This window comes from Culex pipiens, chromosome 1 (genome assembly GCF_016801865.2).
Source record: "Culex pipiens pallens isolate TS chromosome 1, TS_CPP_V2, whole genome shotgun sequence".
In the NCBI taxonomy this organism is placed as follows: Eukaryota; Metazoa; Arthropoda; class Insecta; order Diptera; family Culicidae; genus Culex; species Culex pipiens.
In genome coordinates, this window is record NC_068937.1 from 79,392,075 (window position 1) to 79,417,759 (window position 25,685).

The 25,685-nt window shown below is 40.2% G+C and overlaps 4 protein-coding genes across 5 annotated transcripts; 1 reads left to right on the forward strand and 3 right to left on the reverse strand.

Moving 5' to 3' along the window:
• Window positions 1–6,530: 6,530 nt before the first annotated feature.
• LOC120430420 (uncharacterized) lies at window positions 6,531–10,145 on the reverse strand. The gene has a single exon (XM_052706302.1). It carries the CDS (start codon window positions 10,143–10,145, stop codon window positions 8,859–8,861), a length of 1,287 nt encoding a protein of 428 aa, XP_052562262.1. The 3' UTR covers window positions 6,531–8,858.
• Window positions 9,318–12,351, forward strand: LOC120430419 (uncharacterized). Of its 2 annotated transcripts, XM_039595519.2 has the most exons (4): window positions 9,318–10,330; window positions 10,451–10,775; window positions 11,121–11,317; window positions 11,372–12,351. In XM_039595519.2, exons 1-4 carry the CDS (start codon window positions 10,318–10,320, stop codon window positions 12,088–12,090), a joined length of 1,254 nt encoding a protein of 417 aa, XP_039451453.1. In that variant the 5' UTR covers window positions 9,318–10,317; the 3' UTR covers window positions 12,091–12,351. The 2 variants fall into 2 exon arrangements, with proteins under 2 accessions (XP_039451453.1, XP_052562264.1); XM_052706304.1 differs by having other exon boundaries at window positions 11,121–11,635.
• A 4,166-nt stretch (window positions 12,352–16,517) lies between these two features.
• On the reverse strand, window positions 16,518–17,956 carry LOC120430417 (uncharacterized). Its single transcript, XM_039595518.2, has 3 exons — window positions 17,648–17,956; window positions 17,256–17,594; window positions 16,518–17,193 (listed from the first exon to the last, which is right to left on the reverse strand). Exons 1-3 carry the CDS (start codon window positions 17,748–17,750, stop codon window positions 16,652–16,654), a joined length of 984 nt encoding a protein of 327 aa, XP_039451452.1. The 5' UTR covers window positions 17,751–17,956; the 3' UTR covers window positions 16,518–16,651.
• A 4,406-nt stretch (window positions 17,957–22,362) lies between these two features.
• Window positions 22,363–25,123, reverse strand: LOC128092434 (uncharacterized). Its single transcript, XM_052706234.1, has 4 exons — window positions 24,994–25,123; window positions 24,773–24,926; window positions 24,252–24,712; window positions 22,363–24,194 (listed from the first exon to the last, which is right to left on the reverse strand). Exons 3-4 carry the CDS (start codon window positions 24,656–24,658, stop codon window positions 24,095–24,097), a joined length of 507 nt encoding a protein of 168 aa, XP_052562194.1. The 5' UTR covers window positions 24,659–24,712; window positions 24,773–24,926; window positions 24,994–25,123; the 3' UTR covers window positions 22,363–24,094.
• Between the last annotated feature and the right edge of the window lie 562 nt (window positions 25,124–25,685).

The window sequence follows — 25,685 nt, forward strand, 5'->3', positions numbered from 1 at the left end:
TGAACAAAAAAGAAAAATATAAACAAAGTATCTGGTAAATCAAATGATTTGTTTGAAAATTATACCTGCGCACAAAACATAGACAACAACCAGCCGCACAAACGTTTCACTTCAGACTGTTTTTGCCTGCGCCAGCCTGCAACGAGTGCAGGTAACGAGCATAGCGAGAGAAGAGAAACGAGAGAGCGCGAAATGCAGAGTAATAATACTCTGCCTGGCGCGCTCTTTCGTTTCTCTTCTCTCGCTACGCTCGTTACCTGCTCTCGCAAATATTCCGTAAATCCAAAATTATCAACTGTTGAAAAATGATTCGCTCATACAATTGAAATAAAGTAACAATTATCACAAACATGAAATGCTTAAAATTGAATCGTCAACGAAACTCAAAGGAATTATAGCGCATCAAAAGGAACCGACATTTTCGAGCCTTTTTGTTCTTGAGCTCCTCCGTTTGTTTTCTCTTTTTGTTGGTTTAGATTCTGTTAATTAAAATTGGTAAACTTCGGATTGGCTTTCTTTGGCAGCTCAAATGTGGGTAAAATCCAGGGCCAAGTAAGTCAAATGATGTCCACATAACTTGGTACTACAGGTGCAGCTGCACGACGAACACTTCACCGTAAAGTGAATGCCTTTACCATATGGTTCACAAACCTTCCGCCAAAGTTGTAATTCTTCGCTTTTATCAGCCCCACCATCGATGAGTAGATCGTACACTTTTCCGGCAACTTAGTCAGACAAAATCTTGTTCCGGAAGTTGCCCAAATCCGACTCCAGCACAAACCCAACCCCTTATGAAGCTACAGACAAAAAAGTTTGATTCTTTCATTTGAAAACAAAACTTAGTCAAATTTGGTAAAGGCTTTTTGCAAATTCTGACTATTTTTCAAATGGGTATTTAATGTTTCTATATGGTAATCGTGAATCAATATGAACCATTTGAACATTAAAATTACCTTATGATTTAAGGTAACCATTTGAGAAAACATCTGCAAACAGTTTTTTAAAGTCATCAAGAAAATTGTTTACCATTACAAACATTAAAATAACTCTATTACTTATGGTGACCATTTGACCAATAGTTATCAAGGTCCGCCAAATAACATTATTACAAATGGTGACCATAACTCATAAGGTTGTTTTAAGGTCCTCACTAGAATTCATATAGTTTTCGTTTATCCGGGTATTTTAAGGTTTTTCTTACAATCCCGGATAAACGAAAACTATATCGATTGTGGTGATGAACTTAAAAAAACCTTCTGAGATCGGAATGGCGAGTGTCGCATGTACTCGGTAGTGCTGAGCGTACGATGCAAAAATCCGCTGCGAGTACGAAGAGATCTAGCTTGAACTGCGGCGCCTAGTTGTTCGAGAAGGTTAGGACAGTCCAGTTCACCCGTGAGCAGCTTGGCAGCAAACATGGCTTTCGACAGCTTCCGTCTGTTCTCGAGCGTCATCAACCCCAGCAGCTCGCATCTGTGTTCATACGGGGGAAGATTTGAAGGGTCACGCCAGTTAAAGTTTCTAGCAGCAAACCAGACGAACTTTCGCTGAATACGTTCGATCCTGTCGATCCAGTTCTGATGGTAAGGTGCCCAGATAATACAGGAGGTTTCCAGATGGGATCGTACGAGAGCATAATACAGAGTACGAAGGCAAGCGGGATCGTCGAACTCACGGGTAGCTCGGAACATGAAGCCGAGTTGGCGATTAGCCTTTTCGATGACTGATGCTTGCTGCTGGCGAAATGTCAAGTTAAAATCGAGCAAGGCTCCTAAATCCTTCACGCAATCGACTCGCTGTATGGGCTGGTTGAGGAGTGTGTAGTCGAATGTGAAAACGTGCCGTTTCGTTTTGCGATGGAATGAGATGACCATGCACTTTTCGATGCTTAATGTCATGCGATTAAGGCGACACCATTCAGCGAAGGCATCAATGTGCGATTGGAGAACGTAACAATCAGCAAGGCTCTCGATGGTTGTGAATAACTTGAGGTCATCTGCGTAAATTAACTTGCAATTTCCGTGAAGTGATAGCCCAGCATCGTTGTAGAAGAGTGCAAAGCCGATCGGTCCAAGATTGCTACCTTGGGGAACGCCAGACCAATTGCAAAATTCTACTGATAAACTGCTTCCAATCTTCACCTGCAACCGTCTTCCCTTGAGGTACGATTCTAGCCAGCTGCAAATGCGGGACGAGAATCCTAGTTTGGCAAATTTCATCAGTGCAATATCATGGTCTATGCGGTCAAAGGCGGCCTTGAGATCAGTATAAACAGCATCAACTTGTAACCCCTCAGACATACTGTTGAAACAAGTGGTGACAAACTCCATCAGGTTCGTTGTAACCGATCTGCCGGCGACGAACCCATGTTGCTCAAAAGTTATATAGTTACGGCAGTTGAACATGAGATAATCACACATGATAAGTTCTAGAACCTTTGAGCACGAGCACAGTGAAGTTATTCCTCGATAGTTTTCAACACGCCGCTTTTCTCCTTTCTTGAAAACTGGGAACATGTACGACTTCTTCCATTCTTCTGGGAAAGTTGCCTCAGTCATGGACATGTTGAATATTTTGAGCAAAGGCACCTCCAGCATACTTCCGCAACGTTTGATTACAGCGGCAGGAAAACCATCAGGCCCAGCAACGAATGATGACTTCAGCTTTGCAATCGCCTTGCGCAGCATACTTCCGGTGACGTCAAACGTGTCCACGCTTACGAGATTGGACGGAACAGCATCGAGGCAAGCAGGATCAATGTCGTTCTGGACATCTGGCTTATTAAAAACAGACGCGAAGTGCTCAGCGAACAGGGTACATTTTTCCGCCAAATAACATTATTACAAATGGTGACCATAACTCATAAGGTTGTTTTAAGGTCCTCACTAGAATTCATATAGTTTTCGTTTATCCGGGTATTTTAAGGTTTTTCTTACAATCCCGGATAAACGAAAACTATATCGATTGTGGTGATGAACTTAAAAAAACCTTCTGAGATCGGAATGGCGAGTGTCGCATGTACTCGGTAGTGCTGAGCGTACGATGCAAAAATCCGCTGCGAGTACGAAGAGATCTAGCTTGAACTGCGGCGCCTAGTTGTTCGAGAAGGTTAGGACAGTCCAGTTCACCCGTGAGCAGCTTGGCAGCAAACATGGCTTTCGACAGCTTCCGTCTGTTCTCGAGCGTCATCAACCCCAGCAGCTCGCATCTGTGTTCATACGGGGGAAGATTTGAAGGGTCACGCCAGTTAAAGTTTCTAGCAGCAAACCAGACGAACTTTCGCTGAATACGTTCGATCCTGTCGATCCAGTTCTGATGGTAAGGTGCCCAGATAATACAGGAGGTTTCCAGATGGGATCGTACGAGAGCATAATACAGAGTACGAAGGCAAGCGGGATCGTCGAACTCACGGGTAGCTCGGAACATGAAGCCGAGTTGGCGATTAGCCTTTTCGATGACTGATGCTTGCTGCTGGCGAAATGTCAAGTTAAAATCGAGCAAGGCTCCTAAATCCTTCACGCAATCGACTCGCTGTATGGGCTGGTTGAGGAGTGTGTAGTCGAATGTGAAAACGTGCCGTTTCGTTTTGCGATGGAATGAGATGACCATGCACTTTTCGATGCTTAATGTCATGCGATTAAGGCGACACCATTCAGCGAAGGCATCAATGTGCGATTGGAGAACGTAACAATCAGCAAGGCTCTCGATGGTTGTGAATAACTTGAGGTCATCTGCGTAAATTAACTTGCAATTTCCGTGAAGTGATAGCCCAGCATCGTTGTAGAAGAGTGCAAAGCCGATCGGTCCAAGATTGCTACCTTGGGGAACGCCAGACCAATTGCAAAATTCTACTGATAAACTGCTTCCAATCTTCACCTGCAACCGTCTTCCCTTGAGGTACGATTCTAGCCAGCTGCAAATGCGGGACGAGAATCCTAGTTTGGCAAATTTCATCAGTGCAATATCATGGTCTATGCGGTCAAAGGCGGCCTTGAGATCAGTATAAACAGCATCAACTTGTAACCCCTCAGACATACTGTTGAAACAAGTGGTGACAAACTCCATCAGGTTCGTTGTAACCGATCTGCCGGCGACGAACCCATGTTGCTCAAAAGTTATATAGTTACGGCAGTTGAACATGAGATAATCACACATGATAAGTTCTAGAACCTTTGAGCACGAGCACAGTGAAGTTATTCCTCGATAGTTTTCAACACGCCGCTTTTCTCCTTTCTTGAAAACTGGGAACATGTACGACTTCTTCCATTCTTCTGGGAAAGTTGCCTCAGTCATGGACATGTTGAATATTTTGAGCAAAGGCACCTCCAGCATACTTCCGCAACGTTTGATTACAGCGGCAGGAAAACCATCAGGCCCAGCAACGAATGATGACTTCAGCTTTGCAATCGCCTTGCGCAGCATACTTCCGGTGACGTCAAACGTGTCCACGCTTACGAGATTGGACGGAACAGCATCGAGGCAAGCAGGATCAATGTCGTTCTGGACATCTGGCTTATTAAAAACAGACGCGAAGTGCTCAGCGAACAGGGTACATTTTTCTTCCGAATTTGACGCTACACGACTTCCGTACACCATCGACGAGGGCAGACCGTTCTCTTTGTATTTAGTTTTTACAAATGACCAGAATTTCTTCGGGTTTCGCTTGAGATCGCATTGTGTTTTGTGGACGTACTGCCTGTACCGGAGTTTGTTGTAACGCTTGTAAGTTGAACATGCCTTTTTGTACCTCCGCCGACAAATGGTACAGTGGTCATGAGAGTACTGACGTAAAGCTGTAGACCGAATCTTCTTTAACCATTACCATATAGAAACATTAAATAACCATTTGGAAAATAGTTACAATTTGCAAAAATGTTTACCAAATTTGAATAAGTTTTGTATTCAAATGAAAGAATTAAACATATTTGTCTATCGAGAAATCAAAAGTGCAACATGGAGTTAAACTTTCTGTCAAGCTTCTGTGAAGTTTACCATGACAGTTGCGAAAGTTTAACTCCATGTTACCGGCTCACATCTCTCTTTTTAATTTCTCGATAGCTTCATAATACAGATTGTCGAGGGAGACAGATTGGCCGATGCAAAATAAATCGGCACTGGCAACGTATGTTTTGCGCGAGGGGAACGACACAGCCGGATTTTATAAAAAATCATCGAATCCCGAAAGAAATAACGAAAATTGAGACATCTTCTTTAATCCAATGAAATCCGATGAAATCCGAAGCAATTAAAAATAGCGGCTTACATCTGACAAAATCTGCTAACATCTCGACACAACCAACACATCTCCTCGCACATCTGTGATGTTCGCTTTTGACAGTTTTCTTTAAACAACGTAAACAATTCGATGGATGTTGTTTGTTGTCATTTTTTTTGAAGATATTGTGGAATTCAAATCAAATGAAATCTTCCCACTTTATCCGATGTGCTATGGAACCATGGCAGTCAACTTTGGTCACTTCCAGACGGAGCGGTCGGTTGAATTATGTAGTTAAATTATTTTGAAACAGGTTGGTTAGATTGTGGAAGCAAATTGGATGAGTGGAATTGGAAATGGAAAGCAGTAAACCTTGCCATCAACAAAGAGTAGTTTGAGGACAACCGGAAATTGGTAAAGTTGGACGATGTCTTAAAGCAGCCACACTAAGGACTGAATTTCTTCACTTGTGCCTAGTTTAAAACAATAATGAAGAAACAAAAGTTGTGAGGAATCTGACGAGACGATGCTATGATTTGAGAGGATTTTGTTAATGTTCAATTTTGTCAATCTAAATAATCAAATAAGTTTCCTTTGCGCATTCAGGTGCCACGATTGGGGCCGTCAGTCCAGAATATGCAATCCTCTAGTTCAGCGATTCTCAACGGGGGTACCGGGCCTACTTGATTTACATGGCAGGGGGTACCAGCCTAGAAGAAGGTTGAGAATCGCTGCTCTAGTTGGTCTTCAATCTAAATACTGTTAAAAATCATTAAAAAAAAGTTTCAAATAGCGTATCCAAGTAGAACTTATATTTTAAATAATTATGGGTTGTTTGATTTGAGTCTAAATAAACATTAGCATTAGCATTAGCATTTTAGGACGCCCTATCCACGGATGGCTCCACAACGCTTATCCCACTGTTTGGTGTGGCTGTGTTAGACCCTCATCCGGAACAATAATCCAACACGGGAGATACCATGTCTTCATCTTTTGATGAGTGTGTAATACAGCCCAGTGCATAAGGGGGTCCTTGCCGGGTCTAAGCTATCCTTTGGGGAGCGGAAGGAATGTTAGTAAACACCTATCTAAAGTGCGCAAGGATCCCTGCGTCACCTTAGTGGTATAGATGTTTGTAGGGAGGTTTTGGACTCAATGTTAGTAGAAAGGTAGGACCCTAGGATATACCTCGAAAGGTATTGCGGGTTGATAAAAAGTGGTTTATGTTTTATGATATTAAACTCATACGGCCGGCTGTAATGAGTAATGTGGATGATTTAAAGATTTATGATTTATAAATTTATAATAATAGATTATTATACTCAGTCAGCCTGCTGTACTGAGGAAAATAATGATTTATATATTTTCAATTTTACGTTTAAGTAGGTTTTAAACTCATACAGCCGGCTGTATCGAGTAAATAGTAAGAGAAAATTTGGTGTTAAATTAAAATCGATTCATTCTTAGACAGCCGGCTGTGGAAAGACTGAATCGCCGGGAAAATATATTGTGCATTTGTTATTTTCAGCAATAGCAACATTGGTGTCTCTAGCCGAACAATTAACCGAAGAAAGGCAAAAAACAAACAAACACGAGGTAAAACGAACGACGACAACGGAAACCTTCCGCAACGAACGCGACGTGAACTGTTAAAAAGCATAAAAAATAAAATTTCAAAAGACGCGGCGTAGTTCTACTTCAAAATACGAAAATTGAATTTGACACGGATTCGATCTGTGAGTTTGTGACCTCTACTGTGAGTCAACTGTGGTATTCGGGAAGAGAAGCACACACACATACAGCCAATCACTCATTCTCTCACATCGTAATCACGAACATTCGCTTGCTCACACTAACACCATTCAAGAAGAGAAACAAAGCAAAACATAAAAGGAACGCTCTCACCGGGTCCGAAGCAGTAGCGCCATGCGGGTTTCAAGCTGCAACTTCCTCCGCAATCGGCGCGTCAAGCTGCTGTTGTTGGCCGCCTTCGTTACACCAACACCAACACTGTCCAGCATGTTCTCTCGGCTCTCAAGTGTCTTCTTTTCCGGGAAGAGCGAGGAGCCAGGAGCGCGCGGCAAAAAAAACTGTTTCTCTCTGTACTCTGCTTTTTCACAACTATTTTCGCGAGAGAAAATTATAGATACACTAACACCACTAAGTTTTCTCTCTCCGGATGGCGTAGCCCAACAAGTGCTAAAACATGACGCCATTTTCCTCGTAAAAACATTTTCCGCGACGGATGGATATCTTTTCACTGTTAAAAAATTTGTGTTGCACTTTGCATTTTTCGCTAAATTGTTAGCTCGCGGAATAATTTTGAGGACGAGAGTTTAAGTGTGAAATAAGTTTTTTTTTTTTGTAAAGTTTAGTTGAAACTCAAAAACATAAATAAGAGAAGAAATTTGCATGAAAAAGTGGTTTTAAGAAGATAACTGCTAGACTCAATGACGGAAAAACGAGCGCGCAAAACTCTCTTTGACAATGACCATTTGGAACTTTTCGATTTTTCGATTTTTAAAGTTTGAGTGTAAATAATTTCAAAACTATGAATGATTGAGTCAAACTATTTGAAGCAATCGGTTCGTATACTATCGCCAAACAAACGCTCCAAGTTTCAACTAATCTGGTTACACCACACTCAAAAAAATGAGTTCTCGTAAACGTGAACAGCGTTCATGCCAACGGGAACAAGGAAGAAAACTGTTCACTTTCTTGGTGCAATGCACTATAAAAGATGAACAGTTTTCTTCCTGGTTCCCGTTGGCATGAACGCTGTTCACGTGTACGCGAACTCATTTTTTTTTGAGTGCAGTTAAAAGATACAGCAAATTATGTAAACAAAAATCTGAAAAGCACGTGTCACAAGTGTGTTTTGAAAATAAAATTGTACTACGTGTCACAAGTGTGCACAGAATTCCCATACAAACTAAAGAAGACTTAAATCAATGGTTTAATCAGAATATTTTCAAAATCAAAAGATGGAAATGCTTTAAAAAAAAATAAGTATCAACACAAATATGTTTATCTTTTTAAAAAATTCCACATTTTCTAACAACATGTATGACGTGTATGATAAAATGGTCTATGTCACAAATGTGTTTTGCGACATCCGAGAAACGGAAGCGAGTTCCCAAAATCGGATTAATGCATCTTGTAGTGTTTGTTAAGTATAGCAAAACGTCATCATCGACTCATGTTCGACCAAAATGGTATATGTCACAAGATAGCGCACAACAAACGATATACTTCTTCTCGTGACGGGACAACGCAGATATTTTTCAAAAGAGAGTTTTGCGCGCTCGTTTTTCCGTCATTAAATCTAGCAATTATCCTCTTAAAACCACTTTTTCATGCAAATTTCTTCTCTTATTTTGAAAAAGTTCAAGAGTCTAAATAAACATTAGTATAATAAATCGAGATGAAAAAAAAAAAAAAGGCCTTTCTTATAGTAAAATCAGTAACAATTTACATGACAAATCAAACAAAACAATGTAAATGGGACAATGCCACAGAAATATATAAAAAATACCATAGCAGAAGAGCCATTAAGTGAGATGGGAATAATAAAAAGAACAGTTTAATGTTTTGTTTATGTATATCTTTTATGTATGTATTTGTTAGTGTTTAGTGCTTCTTTCTAAACAATCTTCGAACTAAGGTAATCAGCGGATCTTCCAGAGTAGATAACAAACCCTTGTGAGGTGAATTTTGGTTTTTCCAGATGGGATACATAGTTTTCAATTCCTACGCACATTTTTTCACTTTTCTCAACCATTTCCAACCGGTATTCACCTTCTATGTAGATCAAATCAAAAAAGTTTCCTCTGAGTTTAATTCCTTTCCTATCAACGCCTTCAGGTGCCTCGACCGGGGCCGTCAGTCCAGAATATGCTTTCCGCTTCCCACTTAAGTATGTAAACTGGTACACTTTAGTTACTAAGAATGAATTATCGAACTTAATTAAAAGCCATTCTCCAACAACAACGTTTTCGCGGATTTGATTTTCGTGAACCAACACAATTGGTTCCTTGTTGCTCTTCTCGTTGAATCGGTGAACCCGATCCGTTGAAACTCTACTATCAACATCTTCCTTCAACATCCAAATGAATGTAGATTTTTTGACATCAACCACTTTTCCACTCTTATCTCTAATTTTGAATGTGTTGCGACTGTTACAATCCTTGGAGTCCTTAACGTGCAGCTCTGACGAAATGTTCATGTTGATTTCTTCTATATCGAACACATCCACGCCCGTTTCTTGTTCGAAATGTTCAGGCACAGCAACGAATTCAAAGTTGGCATTGTCGCCGCGCTTGGTTTTCGGTTCCCTGATATAAATGCTTTCTGAAAAGTCAGGTTTATCCAGCTCGAAGATTTTCAGCAAACGAACTGCCTCAGCTTGACTTTTTTCAACAATTTCTATAATTGTTGCATCCGACGGAAGTCCTCGTTCTGGTTGCTGCTCGTCGATAGTTCTCAGCTGCGGAAATATAAAATCGTCTTTTCTGCTGTGCATAATCCCAATCCTTGCCTCGATTCGGTTTAGACGTGATTCAAATGTCTGCATGTTGAAATTTACGACAGTTGACTCAGTCGAGGTAAAAGATCGGGCTGCTCGGAAAAAGGACTCGCAGGTTTGGCTTTGCAGCAAGGTTATATCAAACTCGTAGTTTTTCTCTCTGCACAACACGGTGAAGTTGATAAGGGCGTGGGCATTGATTTCGATCCCCCAGTAACAGTTCGTGGTGATACAATTTTCAACCGTTTTTCGCTTTGTAATTGATGAATTTCTCCATGCTCTAAAGAAAAACAAACAGGTCCTGTAACCAAAACAGATAATGTTATTGATTTTGAAGAATTTAAATGTTAACTGAACATACCAAGCGTTGAATATTCTTTGCTCAGGGGACAAGTCAGCGTCCATGAATGCCGATTGGCGCCCAAACGTCAAACTCTGAGATACCTACAGCGCCTCCATATTTCATAACTGGAACTAAACGAAGAATGACTTGAGCTTGTTTTGTTTACGCGTGTCAAACGTTTTTTGGAGTTCTGTTAACAATATATATTAAAAAACTGCAATTATTGAAGAAAAAATGGATTCGTCAGGTAGAACTTTTTAAACTCTTTCTTTTGGTACCAAAAATGAAAAGGATTGGTTACAATCTTTTGGAGAAATAATCGATCGAAAAAACAAATTGAAATTATAGGTTATGTAATCAATTCCAGATTTCGGAGCGGAGCATTCGACCGAGGATTTTGGTGTGTCCCTGGCAGATATTATTGACTACATCGGTGAGGCATCTCGGCCGCTCAAGGAAGGAAGTGCCGTGTTTGATGCCAACCATGTGCGGAGTATAGGTTACACGATCAATCGGCTAGGTCGGAGGGAAGTTGTTGCTCGAGTGACCAGAAGCTCTAATCCCAGGGAGAAACCGCATGAGGTTGTGTTGAAGCTCGGAACGGATATATCCGGTTGGGTACTTAAATGTTCCTGCAGGGCAGGAACGCAGAAATGCAAACATGTAATTGCATGCCTTTTGCACTTAGAAAAGTATGTATATTATGTATAAATATTGACTAAATACGAGTTGCGACAGTTCAACAAAAAAAGACAAATTTGGACAGTAGTTTTAACAATGATTTACATTAGTACCATTAACTGGGGCGAATCGGGACACATGGGGCGAATTGACAACAGTTTTAACCATGTAGGAGCACACTATTTTGATTTAGAACAGACTCAAACCAACAAAATGTGTACATCCATTTCTGTCCCTATTCAGACTGTAGTCCCGATTCGCCCCAGGTAACGGTATTGTAAATGTTGATGTTTTCGTAAATGTTTTCCCTTAGAGTGATGATTTCCAATTATTTTTTTTCTTTCTCCACTCCACAGGGACCCCATGCTGGAGTACATGTCTTGTACTGACATTAAACAAGCGTGGGGAACAACTAAAAGCGAGAAACGGGCAGAATGGGACGCCAAGCGCGTTTCAGATATGTGCTGTGTTCCCAAACAAAAACCGTTGAATACCAGTGATGTTGAAACCCTCGAAGACATTTTGAAAACAAGTTTCTCACGAATTTTAAATGGTATTTATTTCTGTTATTTTTTAATATGATGAAACTAATTGTTATTTTTTTTAGTGTCAAAAAACTCTGCCATATTTAAGCATACTTCTGGTAGATACTTAAATATTCCAAAAATTTATCCGAATCGTGCCATGCAAGGAGTGATAAGTGATTGCCTAACAATGGAAGAACTCGAAAGTTACCTAACCAAACCTTCATCCGTCGTGCTCAACGTTGCCTATTCGATACTGCAAGTTGAGGAAGAATATTACAACAGGAATATTCGGTTGAGCTTGCCACGAGTCATAGAATTAGCAGTTGAAACACAAGAGCAAAATACCAATTTGTGGAAAATCCTTCGTTCTAAGAGAATCACCGCGAGTTCCGCTTACAATTTATTCACATATTTGAGCAACAAAAATCCTGATTGGGAGAAAAAGATTTCTCAGTACTGGGAAGTCAAAGCTCTTAAGGTGGCCGCTACGAAACATGGAAAAGATACCGAACCGTTGGTGTTTGCATGTTATCGGCGCGAGAACCCTAATGTGAAAAAATGTGGACTTGTAATTCACCCGACTGAGGGTTGGATTGCTGGTTCGCCGGATGGGTTTGATCCATCCTCTGGCATTATATTAGAGATTAAATGTCCCATGAATAAGGAAGCGACACTTGTCGAAATTCTTACATCAAAAACCGTTAACAGTTACATTAAAAAGTGCCCAAATAGTGAAAACTTTGAGTTGAATAGGCTCATGTATATTATTGTCAGGTACAAATTAATATGTACATTCTAAATTGTATTATCAGTCACTTTATTATATATTCTGCCAAAGATGATAAATTTCAGTTGCTAGAAGTACCATTTGATAAAGAATTTGTATCGGTAGTAGTGAGTGGACTCAAAAAATTATGTTTCGAGAAAATGCTCAAAAAATTAACAAACGGTAATACGTAATAATGTTAGCTGTTTTTTTTATCAATGAAATCTGAAAACAATAAAATACCCAAAACTATATTTTTTTGTTTTTCTTTTTTAGAATTTTTAAAATAGTGCAGCGCTTTTCGCAGCTCCAGAAGAAAGAAGTCGATAAATAGCTTTACGAACAGCAGAACAAAGAAGAGGGAGCGATTTCTTTGGGTGCTTAGCTTCACGGCAGGCGTGGATGAATGGTTACTGTGATCGCTTTGTAAGCGGATTATCATGGGTTCGATTCCCATCTGCTCCTGCCTCCCATCGGATGGAGAAGTAAACGTCGTCGCGGTTCGTAAAGCAATTTTTTGATCCATTTTCTTTGGAGGTGCGTATTGGCCCGTAGGAGTCTTCTCCCCCGTATAAGTACAAACAATAAATACACCAAACAAGAGTCGCTGGTTGGCGGTTGGTATCGTAATTTTTAAGTCGTCAGTTCGAATCCTGGTGTGGAAGGATTTAAGGAGTTAAAAGAGATTTGGGTGCTCTCCCTATTCAATCCTTTGGACTTCTAGGTTCAAGGCTGATACGCAGATCGGAAGGAACGCAAAACTCCATACAAAAAAAAACGCCCAAGGAATGGTCAAGGAAAGGGTCACGAAAAGATTTTTCTCAAGCGGTACGCAGCTGAAAAGTAACAGAAACGGAAAGTGTCATTTGACTTTTCATCCCGCGGTGCTTGTTTGCAATTTTGATGAAAAAATCAAAGAATTTGAATTTTACTTTTTGAATGCGACTGAAAGTTACAAACATTTTAATGATTTTGAATTCAATAAAATAATATTAAAAATCCCGGCGAATCTCAAAATGCAGAATCTATAAGGACAGATTTTCCGTATTTCCAAATTTCCAAATTTCCTAATGCCCTGATTTCCTAATTTTCTAATTTCTTAATTTCCTTATTTTACAATTTCATAATTTCCTTAATTTATAATTTCATATTTTCATAATTTCCTAATTGCTTAATTTCCTTATTTCATTAGGGAGCGTTCTTTTATTACGTAACGCGAAAAATCGGACTTTTAGACCCCCTCCCCCCCCCTCGTAACAAAATTTCCATACAAATTTTAGAAATTTTGTATTGAGCGTAACACGGCCTCCGACCCCCCCTCCCCCCCTACTGCGTTACGTAATAAAAGAACGCTCCCTTATTTCCTAATTTCCTAATTTCTCAATGTCCTTATTTCCTAATTTCTTAATTTCCTTATTTCATAATTTCATAGTTTCATAATTAAACATCATTAAATTTCATAATTACATAATTTTATATTTTTTTAATTTTAGTTTTTCTAGAATTAGAATTTGAAAAAATCTAATTTTCTGTTTTTTTAAAAGAAATTTTAAATTATTGATTTATTAATTTTGTTTATCAATACTAATTGTTTTTAATAGTTTTTGAATAAACATTTCAAAGCCTGACCACGCCTTCTATCGGATGGAGCAGTAAAACGTCGGTACATTTGCGTAAAAGATGTTTTGGGTGACTCACCACACATAACCCCTTTTTTGCCTTCCTCACCTTACTGAGGAAAGGCTATGAAATCACTCGGAAAACGATTTGATATTGAGTCGATATGTATACATGAAGGTGGGTCTAGGAGGTCAAATTTAAACACCCAAAAGGCCATGCTCTCTTAGAAACAAAATTTTAAAATGTAAAAAATCATATCTCCGGTTGGATTCAATCAATTTTGATGAAACTTTCAGACCAGGTCCAGTTTTTAGTCTAGTTTCAAATGAACTTTGAGTTGGGTCAGAATTCCAGATTGTTCCGGATTTATCGCAGATTCCCTTGGGATACCTTTGTTTGGGCCAGTGGGGTCACTTTATGTTTACTTAATATTTTTCTTCAACAGTATAAAGTTTTAGTGGAAAAAACTGAAGTATTATCAAAAATAAATACTCCTATGCGTATATGGCATATGATGACCCCTCCACATAGACCTGGGACCACCGGAACCGGTTCCGTAGTACAACCGTGGGGGACAAAATATTGAAGTCACAGAAATATGTCAAGCGACATGTCAAAAAATATCTACTGGATCTGAAAAGATGAATGCTATCACTCAAAAGACTTTCCGAGACCATCCGGACAATTTGGCCACCTGGAACCGGTGAACCCGGAACATGGTTCATGGTAGAAAAATGTTATCTGTAATTCCCATAATGCGACATGTCAAAAAACATTTACTGGCTCTGAAAAGGTTATAGAATATATAAAATATATTCTGACCCAACTCAAAGTTCATTTGAAACTAGACTAAAAACTGGACCTGGTCTGAAAGTTTCATCAAAATTGGTTGATGATTTTTTACATTTTAAAATTTTGTTTCTAAGAGAGCATGGCCTTTTGGGTGTTTAAATTTGACCTCCTAGACCCACCTTCATGTATACATATTGACTCAATATCAAATTCTTAGCAAATGTCTGTGTGTGTGGCGAGATGTTGATTTAAAAAATTGCACTGGATTATCTCGGCACTGGCTGAACCGATTTGGTCTCATTCGATCCGTTTTGGGGTCCCATAAATCGCTATTGAAAATTATAAAGTTTAGTTAAGTACTTCAAAAGTTATGCTAAAAAACAGGCGCTCGATAACTGGCGACAAACGTCAAAAAACAAAACACACCGAAACGACCGAGGGTTTATTAGATGCAAAAATCATGTTCAATAAATAGATAAAACTTTTTCCGACATTTTATTTTATTTCAAGTCACAATTAAAGAAAAAATAAAAATAAACATTGTAAATAAATTTGTGTAACTTTTATTTTTATATTTCATCATATTATGCATCGGTGGTCCCCTCGTTATTTTTCGGTCAGCCCAGTTAGCGAGCAGCATTCGGTGACTGGGCTACGTTCTCAGCCCAGTTACCGAACAAGTACTGTATGATGAAAATAATGAGCACTTATCACATCACAATATGGACTCCCGAAATCATCATTAAACATGAAAACCAAACCCGTGGTCACACTGCTCGCGATCAACTCGGAACCATCCAATAATCAAGTGGACCTATTTTTGTAATTGGGTCCTAAAATTAAGTTTAAATTTGCGATATTATTGCTCCTAATGATGAAGCTTATTTTTCTGAGACCCTTTGAACGACCGCAAAGGATTTAAAATTGATTTTTAATTCATTTTTTTTTTTAATAACTTCACGGCCCTCCTTGACAGAAAAGGTCCTACTTGACAGCTCGTTCCAAGGGGACCATAGTTGATCCATCGAAAAAATGTTGTCTTGTCAATATTTTTTTTTCATAAAAATGATACAAAGTGATCAGAAATGGTTTTGAATCGTGTTTTTAACCGTTGTACAAAAAAATTGACAAAGGGCTTTAGTACCGTAATCTGTAATCGGGACTTCAGTCTGAATAGGGACAGCAGTTTTTAGAGCACTTAAAGCTTTTAAATTTTGAAATGGATGTACACATTTTGTTGGCCTGAGTCTGTTCTAACCGAAACCAACCAGAAAAATCAAAATATTGTGCTCCAACATGGTTAAAACTGCTGTCCCAATTCGCCCCATGTGTCCCGATTGACCCCAGTTTACGGTACCCAATTCGCAGACCACCCCCTTCCCCTAAGGTGTCCACGTGGTTTATGGATGGCCCCATCCACATCACTAGAGGAAAAAGAATGCAATTCTCTTTTCGTTATTTGGAGAAAAAAAACACATTGATGCGTACAGATCAAAACTTATCATCATTTAATATCGGTGGACTTAAGTTTACAATGCCACAGACAACAGTCATTATATCGTTAATGTTACCTAGCATAGACAAATTAATAGTGCTCGAAAATATTCCAAAAATTTTGATTCTCTGAATGGCCCTTTCGACATGCACTCTTGCACGCGCTATCGCTTCATTTCGGCTTGCTTCCTGAGGTGTTAGTTTGTCTCCCTTCATAAATGGTGGCATGTGCAACTTTATGCACTTCGTTGAGCACTCTGATTCGATTGATACCCCCTTGTCCACCATTATCTCATCTGAATGGGCCTCTAAGCGGTCCATGAGCTTCTCTTCATTCACAATGAATTTGTCTGAACTTTTACCTGAGTAAGCCTGACTAACAAATGTAATTAGCCCTACCGGAGATACGCCTATCAAGAATTTCACTGTTCGCCGCGACTTGTAATTAGAGTATGATGCAATTCGGCAATTGAGACATTTTAGGGTGGCTATGGGAATTTCTGTTGCGTCTAGTACTACAGTTACGTTTGAAAAATGTTCTCGAAAACAAAGAGGCACGTTTTGTCTCAATTCCTCTTTGGTCGGCCAATAAATGATTTTTTTCAAAATGAGGGATAAAATTTGTAAAGTATGCGAAAAATAGTTAGCAACTGTTGGGCCAGAAATCCTAAACAGTGTGGCGATTGCCTCAAATGAAAGGTGCATGCATTTTAAACTTTCGCGGGAATGAGTTGCTCTCTAATGTGCGAACTGCCAGACAGATTTCAGTTAACTGATCAGTTGAAGACAGACCAGTCCATGTGTTAACTTCCTTGTCAGTAACTAGAAGATCTGTTAAGATCATTTGATCGCTTTTGCGAATGTTTGAGTTTGCTTCGTTGTATGTGTTATTGTTCTCATCTAGGCCAGCATCATCTTCACGCAAATCTTCTGTGCATTGATGAGTCGAATCATCCGGCTGGAATTGCCGTGAGCAACCTTCCCCAGGGTTGAACTCTTGGTCGTTCTCGCTGTTAAGAAAGGACAGCTGGTCATCTTGGTCGACATCGCTCAGGATGGAGTCTCCGCGCTCTTCGAAACTGCCATGATGAGAGGACGATGAATATGAGTCGATAACAGCATCCGGCTCGGAACCAGAGCCACCTGAAGATGTACTCATCGAGCTCGAGCGTCTACTTAAACCAACGGGAAAAGGTAAAGGTATCGCGTTTTTTTTTAAGTATCGTCCACCTACAAAGAAATTTTGTATGATTAAAAAAAATGTACAAAGTAATACAATTTGATTGACTTACCCGGAAGATAGTCTGTCTGCTTAAAGTGATTGCTGCAGATTTTCGAGTTTTTCGTGGGCATTAAACGACACTTGAGCAGATTAAGCCACAGTTTAAACCGCTTAGTTCCTTTGGCCGGGAATCGATGTAATCTTGTGCCATTTTTCACTCTAGAATAACATCCGCTCACATAGCAAATGTTGTTGGTCTTTGATTTAGGTTTGTAAAACAAACAGTAGTTGTGATCCCAAAGATGAGACAGCGGAGGCTTTGTTGTGACCTGTGAGGTTTTCTGACGTTTTGGCAATTTCTTAATTTGCCTAGATGGGATTGCATTCGACTTAAGGTAGGTAGAAGTGACTAAAATAAACAAACGTTGACATAATGTTTAGTTAAAACATACTTTTCATTACCTTTGCAACGATCCTGCACTTTGAAATGCCGCAGGCAAATTTTGAATTTTCCCACAGCCATATCATTTGGTATTCCCAAAACTCGTTTCCACCGCCGAAACATGGTTAGCCGGGTCGGAAACGGTTGTAGAGTTGTCCTCCTCTTTGTGGTACATCCTTTGACGCAACATACTCCTTTCGGGTTCACTTTAGGCGTGAGCAAAGGAATTTTCACTGATGGAACAGCACTTTCCTTCAACCCGATCCGGCAACCTAAATTATGTTGGTAAGTTTACGTTAGATTGTGAGGTTATGTAAAGGAATAAAAATACTAACGAATCTGAAAATCTGTCTCCTTAAAATGCTGCTGGCATATTTTTTCACTCCGGGTTCCAGATAATTGCATAAATTCCTTCCATCGCCGAAACGTGTGGTGTCCTGTCGAGGGCACTCTGAAGAATTTACGATCTTGTGTTTCGATGTTCCGGCATGCGGGAATGATGCACTTCATTTTTCAGAACTGCAACACCAATATTGTGATAAAAACAACACTTATCGAAATAATTTCTTCTTGAGAAGAGCAATTGGATTGTTTCCAAATTGATGCGCTTAAATAATTACACTTTTCTAGCCATAAATAGTGATTTTTTACAAAATTAAAAAAATGAACTTACTTTTCGCGTGAGTTTGACAGAACTGTAAGAAAACAACATCATTCGAACTAGGGCGCCATCTGGTTGTCATCCGTAGCTTTTAATCGCGAATTTAAACATTCTCATCACGTCTAAATAAACAGCAGTTCCTTTTGCATCCGGAACATGCAAACGGAGTGAATCAGCGACTCGTGGGTGAATTAATTTTTCCACCGGTCTAAACTTCATTTTATCCACGCAGCTCAAATCTGATGGGAATAATCCGTGTATGTCCCGGTTGAGTTTCATCAGTTCTCGTAGATGTACACTGGATATCGTCAGGTTGCCTAGAAATAATAAAAAAATGTTCAAAATGGTATCTTTTATCATGGTGTTGACTGAATTCACATAAATTCCTGTTCAGAATTATTGAATTTTTGGATATTAAGATAATTGTTTTTAGAATTTTACAATTTTTGAACAAAACATATGTAGAATTTAAGGATTTAATAATTTTTAAAGTATAGAATTTTGGAATTTGAGAAAGTTAAGAATTTTAAACTTCAATAGTAAGAAAATCAATGCTAAGACTCTTAATTTTTAAATTTTAGAAAAATACTGAATTGAATGAAATAAATTTTAGAAACTGAAAATCATAATCAAATTATTCGCTTATTCCTACTCGAAACTAGGTGTCCGAGTGCTTGATTGCGATTTTTTAAATTAATTAAATAATCCATTTTAAATCCTATTCGGTCGTACAAAGGACCATTGTACTCAGAAAAATAAGATTATAGGTGTGAACAATAATATCACAAATTGAAGCGAAATTCTTGTATATAAAAACTCTAAACCCACAAATTATTAAATTGTTTTGTTCTAATATCCTAAAATGCTACATTCTAAAATAAAGTAATCTTAATATCTAAAACATCTAAAATTCCAAAATTCAGAAACTAAAAAACTATGAAGCTGCTAAACCTCCAAAAAAACAAAATATAGAAATTTAAAATTTTAGAATATTCATTAAAATTAAATTAAAAAATAGAATTTAAACTGGAATTTCAAAATTTTATATTATATTATATTATTATATTTTAGTCATTTAGAAATTTATATTTAAATTTAATATTAAAGTAGTGAGTATTGAGATCATTCGATCGTAATTTCTCGATCTACCATCGAAAATCTCGACATGGGTTTGAAGCTCGTTTTCAAAACTTTCAATAATTTCAAAACTTCCAAAATTTTAAAAATTTCAAAGTTTTTAAACAATGTAGAGATTTTAAAGTTTTTGAAAAAAATCAAAAATTTAACAAATTTCAACTATTTAAAAAAAATTAAAGCATTGCCAAAGTTACGTTAGACAATTAAAACTTCCCACCCCTAAAATTTTCTAAAATTTTAAGAGTTTTTTGATGAATTTGATTTTTGGCGATTTTTTAAATCGAAGCACGTCTAAAAGCCCATCATTATTTTTAGTTTTATGTTTCTTCTGCTAATTTTTCTTAAACGCCCTCTTAAATGCCCTTAACAATTGATTATTTGATATTTTTGAAATTTCTGAAACTTTTTAAAAAATTTTGAAAGTTTTGAATTTCTGAACATTTAAAAAATCTTGAAATTTCTAAAAATCTTGAAATTTGTAAAATTTCTGAATGTTTTGTAAGTTTTAAACATTTTTATTTTTTAAGCTTTTTTTTATTTTTTTTGAATTTTTAAAACTTTTGAATTTCTTTAGATTTTTAAATTTTGTTTAATTTTTTTTACAAAATTTCTGAAATTTTTTAAAATTTTTTGAATTTCTGAAAATTTTAATGGCATTCACTGCCGTTCTACACATAATTGTCCCATGTTCAAAAAAGTGCAACTGAGAAAAACGCGATTGAAATTATTCGACCGATTTCTGTGTTTCTACGCATAATCGCCTTATGTGTCCCTAATCGCCCCAGTTAGTAGTTTATCACCCTTATTTATGATTCTCTTGCTATCCAACAGGTGAACAAGACATAATGCTTCGTAAAACTAATGATTCCGTGCAAGAAAATACTAGGTGGGACAATTATGCGTAGAAGTTTAACGATGGGACAAACAGACTTGGTGTTGTTTTTAATGAGTTTCCGAACAAAGTACCAGATTTTATGTGTTTTTCTTAGAGTACACATCAAACTAAACTTAAAAATGTCATAAAGTCAAAATCGTCCAAAACTGACATGGGACAATTATGCGTAGAACGGCAGTTCAGGGATATGACTAATCGGGTAAGTGTCATTCGGGATTGTGGCCTATTCGGGAAAATGACTTTCGGGGATGTGGACGATTAGGGGAAACGGGAAATTCGGGTAAATGGAATCCGGAGAAATGACTATTAGGGGAAGTGTCTTTTCGGGGATGTGGCATATAAAATAATTTAAAATTTTTAATTTTTTTTATAATTTTAAATTTTTTCAATTTTTTTTACATGTATTTTTGTAGACTTACCGAGGATAAGTCTTTTCTCCACTTTCATTAGACGCATTCTCAGCTTGTTGAGGTCATGTGTTGGGTCTTGCATACAAATTTTACGGACTGCAAACTTGGCCACGTACCACGATCCGAACGGATTTTCGCCACTAAATGGCATGCCCATTTCTATCAGCATTGCCGGAACAATGCGCGGATCTCCGTCGGCTGCTCTGCAAACCAGGTCCAAGTCGTTCTCTGCACATTGTTCATCAATATGTGCCCATCTACGAAGCACATCTTCGGTACAGAACTTGTTGTCGCTGCAGGTGTACATAAGACAGAATGACGCTGCACCAGATTTCAACGGTTGAGCCATTGTTACGTAGAGATTCCGTCCTACTGGATAGTCCCTTATGTACTCGAGTACTTTGTTTGGCGTTGAAGCGGGGAAAAACATCTTCATGGGCATACCATGCTGATCCATTGGCGGAACCAGACCGAAAATCTGATCACGGGAAGCATCGTACCCAAATCCACCACTTATTCTCGTGGCATCTTCACTGAGAACGAAGACTTTCGGGAGGTTGTTGTTTTTTAAAAAGTTCAGAAAATCTGCAATTCGCAAATGGTCCGGTTCTACTCCATGGCTAATGGTTTTTAAATGGCGCTGCACGGTGCGTACGTTCGGCGAGATTGAATTGGCATTTTCAAAGTTGTACATGACTTTTCCGCCCTGAATGTATCGATAAGTGAAGAAGTCTTTCTCCTTGGCATTGTATCGTCGTCCCTGAGCAGATCGGTTTGCAAGTCTACTGTGGCATTCAACTAGAAGATCCAACGTTGTGGAATTGGCCGAGCTTTCGGTGGCACTACTTTCGGCCGCATTGTAGTGCCCATCTAGTTTAAAAAGTTTGAACCCTGTTGATGCTCGTGCTTATCTTGCAGGTGATCGTCCCACTGCAGTTCCTCTTGTTCTTCTCGCTGCTGTCCCTCGACCTGTTCTTGTTCCTCGACATGTTCTTGTTCCTCGACCTGTTCTTGTTCCTCGACCTGTTCTTGTTCCTCGACCTGTTCTTGTTCCTCGACCTGTTCTTGTTCCTCGACCTGTTCTTGTTCCTCGACCTGTTCTTGTTCCTCGACCTGTTCTTGTTCCTCAACCTGTTGTTGATACTCGAGGTGCTGTGGTTCTTCGAGCTGCTGTTGGTCCTCGAAGTGTTGTGGTTCTTCGAGCTGCTGCTGATCTTCGGGCTGCTGATGCTCCTCGAAATACTGATTTTCTTCCCACTGTTCTTTCTTCTGCTGGAAAACTTCGATAATTAAACTCGACAAAGTTTCGCGCTGGCGGTTGGATTGGTCATCTTCTGTACAAAGATCAACAAAGTCTCCGGAATAGGAGCTGCCAGAAGGTTGATCGTTAATATGCCGGCTTTTGTAGTATGGCCCACTTGAATCGTTCCTGTTGTTGGGTCGCTTCTTCTTTGCCCTCACCGATGTCGTCGTGTGCTGTTGATCGGAATGATGCTTTCGGATATGGGCCGTGAAATTAGAAATTTTCCACGACCCAGTTCTTTCTTGACGGATCAGCAAAACGGTCGAGCAAAGAGGACATTCGAGATCGGCAGAAGTCCATACTCGTTTGTTTGTTTGTTTATTAAGTATCAACAGGCCACCAATGACCCCAATGATACTGTGACTATGTTACACAATAATAATTTAATTACATCTAAAAAACTCCAAAAATTGCTTTTTCAAAACATCACGTGACACATTAAAATCAAAAATTGAGGCTACTCGATTGAAGGTCCGTTGAAGTCCGATGATGGAGCCGTGTGCACTGTAGTTGGCAGCTTCAAGTGGGATTCGGAAGAAGGCACCTCCGCGCAGCACACGAGATCTAGCTTGCAGATTCAGCTCACCGAGTAGGGAGGGGCAATCAATCCTTGATGTGAGCAGGTCGGCAACAGCGGTTGCACGTGCGGCGTTGCGACGAACAGCCAAAGAGTCCAGATGGATAAGCTGACATCTGCTTTCGTAGCTTGGGAGACGGTGGGGGTCTCTCCATGGAAGCAAGCGGAGTGCGAAACGAATGAATCGCCGCTGCACGCTCTCGATCCTCTCCGAGCTATTCTGGTACCAGGGATTCCACACCACGGAACTGTATTCCAGGGTTGACCGGACGAGGCCGCAGTACAATGACTTCAGGCAGTAGACGTCGGTGAACTTTTTGGTCGCACGAAATATGAAACCAAGCAGTCTTGAGGCTTTTGCAACGATGTATGCGACGTGATTCTTGTACGTGAGCTTCGCGTCTAGCAGCACTCCGAGATCGTTTATGCATTCGACCCGCGGGACGGTTGTTCCGAGGAGCGTGTAGTTGTGCGTGATCGGCCTGAGCTTCCTGGTGAACGATATAACGGAACACTTCAGAGGGTTTAAGGTCATGCGGTTAGTGGCACACCACTCAGCGAATTTGTCCAGCTGCTGTTGAAGTAGTTCAGCGTCATGCGTTGAGTTCACGTACCGGAAGATCTTCAAATCGTCGGCATAAGCGAGTCTTGGTCCATCCAGTACAAAATTGCTGTCGTTAAAGTAGAGCAAGAATATAAGAGGCCCCAAGTGACTTCCTTGCGCTACACCGGAGTAGGCAAGGAATAGCAGCGAGACGCATTCGCCGATCTTCACACTGATTGTTCGTCTGGAAAGATAGGACTGAAACCAACCGAGCAAACTGCCACTAAACCCTAGTTTTTCGAGCTTAGCAATCGCGATGTCATGGTTGAGCCTGTCGAAGGCTGCGGAGAGATCAGTATAGATTACGTCGGTTTGGCTTCGACTAGCTAGCCCCTTGGTCAGGAAGGTGGTGAAGGTCAGCAAGTTCGATGTAGTCGAACGTCCCGGCATGAAGCCATGTTGCTCAGCGCAGATCTGTTGCTTGCAGTGAAAAAACACCAGGTCGAGCACAGCGAGCTCGAACAGCTTGGAGACGGCGCAAAGCGCCGAGATCCCCCGGTAGTTGTCGATGTCACGTTTGTTTCCCTTTTTATAGACTGGAAACATGAAAGCAGTTTTCCACAGGTCCGGAAAAACCCCTTTGTCGAGAGAGTGCTGGAACAGGAATCGTAGTGGAGACAGCAGGCATTGGATGCACTTTTTCAGGATACTAGAGGGGATTCCATCAGGTCCTACTGATGAGGTTGATTTCAATCTGGCAGCTGCGTTCATGATTCGTTGGTCGTCGAGTACGAGTCGGTCCAGAACGTTGCCGCAGGGTGGCACATTTTCTGTGGCGGCTGCGACCTCGTGCGGTGAAAGGGATTCATTGATGAACATTCTGGAAAATTTCTCTGCAAACAGTTGACAGATGGTATCGGGATTTGAAGCGGTCTCGTTGTCAAGGAACATAGAGGAAGGCAAAGGAGGACACGCGGACCTGCATGGATGGGAGTTTCGAGGAGAAGGCCAACAAATGTTGACTGTCTTGGTCAGAACACCTGTAAATTAAACTAATTAGTTTGATTTAAACTTAAACTGTTAAACTGTGTACACACATGCTCTCGTAATACTCAACAACCTTTCGCCGTACAGCCTCGTTCTCTTGCTCCAGCACACGCGGAACCGGCTTCGAAGCGGAATCTTGCTGCAGCAATTTCTTGCAAAATTTTGCTATGCCATGTTCGCGCACACAACGGCTCACCTCCTTCAACAAGCTCCGCTCGCCCAACAGAAACTGAAACTGTCTCAGTGGTTTCCTGAATCCGAGCAGTTGCTGCCACTCGGCTTCCGATCGCTCTGATGTTTGTGGGAAAGACCGCACGGCGTTCTCGATTTCTGCGATTTCAGCTTCTTCTAAATGAGCTAACCCAGAGTGTATGTAGCCTACTTCTTCGAGGATTAGCCGTATCCTTGACGAAACAGGACCGCAGACTTGCGAAATTTCTTTCCAGAAATTGTCCATTCCACAGTGGATCGATGTGCAGCTTTTCGTACTACGATGTCCGACGTTCTGCACCTTAAAAAAATCATCAACGACTAAGCTTAGGGTTCTTGAATCAAATCCAAACAAACTTACACAAAGAAAACTGGGCGGAAATCGTCGTCGCGTCCTGCCTGCCACCGAGAGACTGTTCCGTGGCGCTGGCCGCCCACTTGGACACGCGCAACCCGAGAGAATGTTCCGTGGCTCACAGCTTCCGGGCGGATTCACACGGCTTTCTCGCGCAATCCTGCAAAAAAAAATCAATCGTCAACGACTAAGCATAGGGTTCTTGAATCAAATCCAAACAAACTTACACAAAGAAAACTGGGCGGAAATCGTCGTCGCGTCCTGCCTGCCACCGAGAGACTGTTCCGTGGCGCTGGCCGCCCACTTGTACACGCGCAACCCGAGAGAATGTTCCGTGGCTCACAGCTTCCGGGCGGATTCACACGGCTTTCTCGCGCAATCCTGCAAAAAAAATCAATCGTCAACGACTAAGCATAGGGTTCTTGAATCAAATCCAAACAAACTTACACAAAGAAAACTGGGCGGAAATCGTCGTCGCGTCCTGCCTGCCACCGAGAGACTGTTCCGTGGCGCTGGCCGCCCACTTGGACACGCGCAACCCGAGAGAATGTTCCGTGGCCTTCCTCCTGCTCCGGACAGATTCACGCCGCTTTTTCTTTGATAGAACTGGCCTCCAAACTTTTCCCTCGCTTTCTCTATTTTGGCATGAGGTCAAACGTCAAAATGTCGTACACGTTAAAAAATAAGTAAGCCAAACGTAATTTTATCGTATCAAATCCGATCAAATCCGACCAAATCCGATGCAATCTATTTAATCTTATCGACCAATCAAATCCTGTGTAATCGAATATCATCTAAGAAAATGGCATGAAATCATCACAATTAGAGCTCAATGGATTACTGTCGTTCCCCTCGGTTTTGCGCTTGCAACACTGCCAGTTTTGCTGGGCGTAAAGGGCGGTTGGTGTCCAGTACGTTT

Coding starts and splice junctions, on each gene's coding strand:
- LOC128092434 (XM_052706234.1), bottom strand. CDS start 24,658: ATGGACAATTTCTGGAAAGAAATTTCGCAAGTCTGCGGTCCTGTTTCG. Junction 24,195..24,251: donor GTTGAGTATTACGAGAGCAT/GTGTGTACACAG, acceptor TTTAATTTACAG/GTGTTCTGACCAAGACAGTC.
- LOC120430417 (XM_039595518.2), bottom strand. CDS start 17,750: ATGTTTCGGCGGTGGAAACGAGTTTTGGGAATACCAAATGATATGGCT. Junction 17,595..17,647: donor AGTGCAGGATCGTTGCAAAG/GTAATGAAAAGT, acceptor TGTTTATTTTAG/TCACTTCTACCTACCTTAAG. Junction 17,194..17,255: donor GCAGACAGACTATCTTCCGG/GTAAGTCAATCA, acceptor ATTTCTTTGTAG/GTGGACGATACTTAAAAAAA.
- LOC120430420 (XM_052706302.1), bottom strand. CDS start 10,145: ATGGACGCTGACTTGTCCCCTGAGCAAAGAATATTCAACGCTTGGTAT.
- LOC120430419 (XM_039595519.2), top strand. Junction 10,776..11,120: donor TGCCTTTTGCACTTAGAAAA/GTATGTATATTA, acceptor TCCACTCCACAG/GGACCCCATGCTGGAGTACA. Junction 11,318..11,371: donor TTTCTCACGAATTTTAAATG/GTATTTATTTCT, acceptor TATTTTTTTTAG/TGTCAAAAAACTCTGCCATA.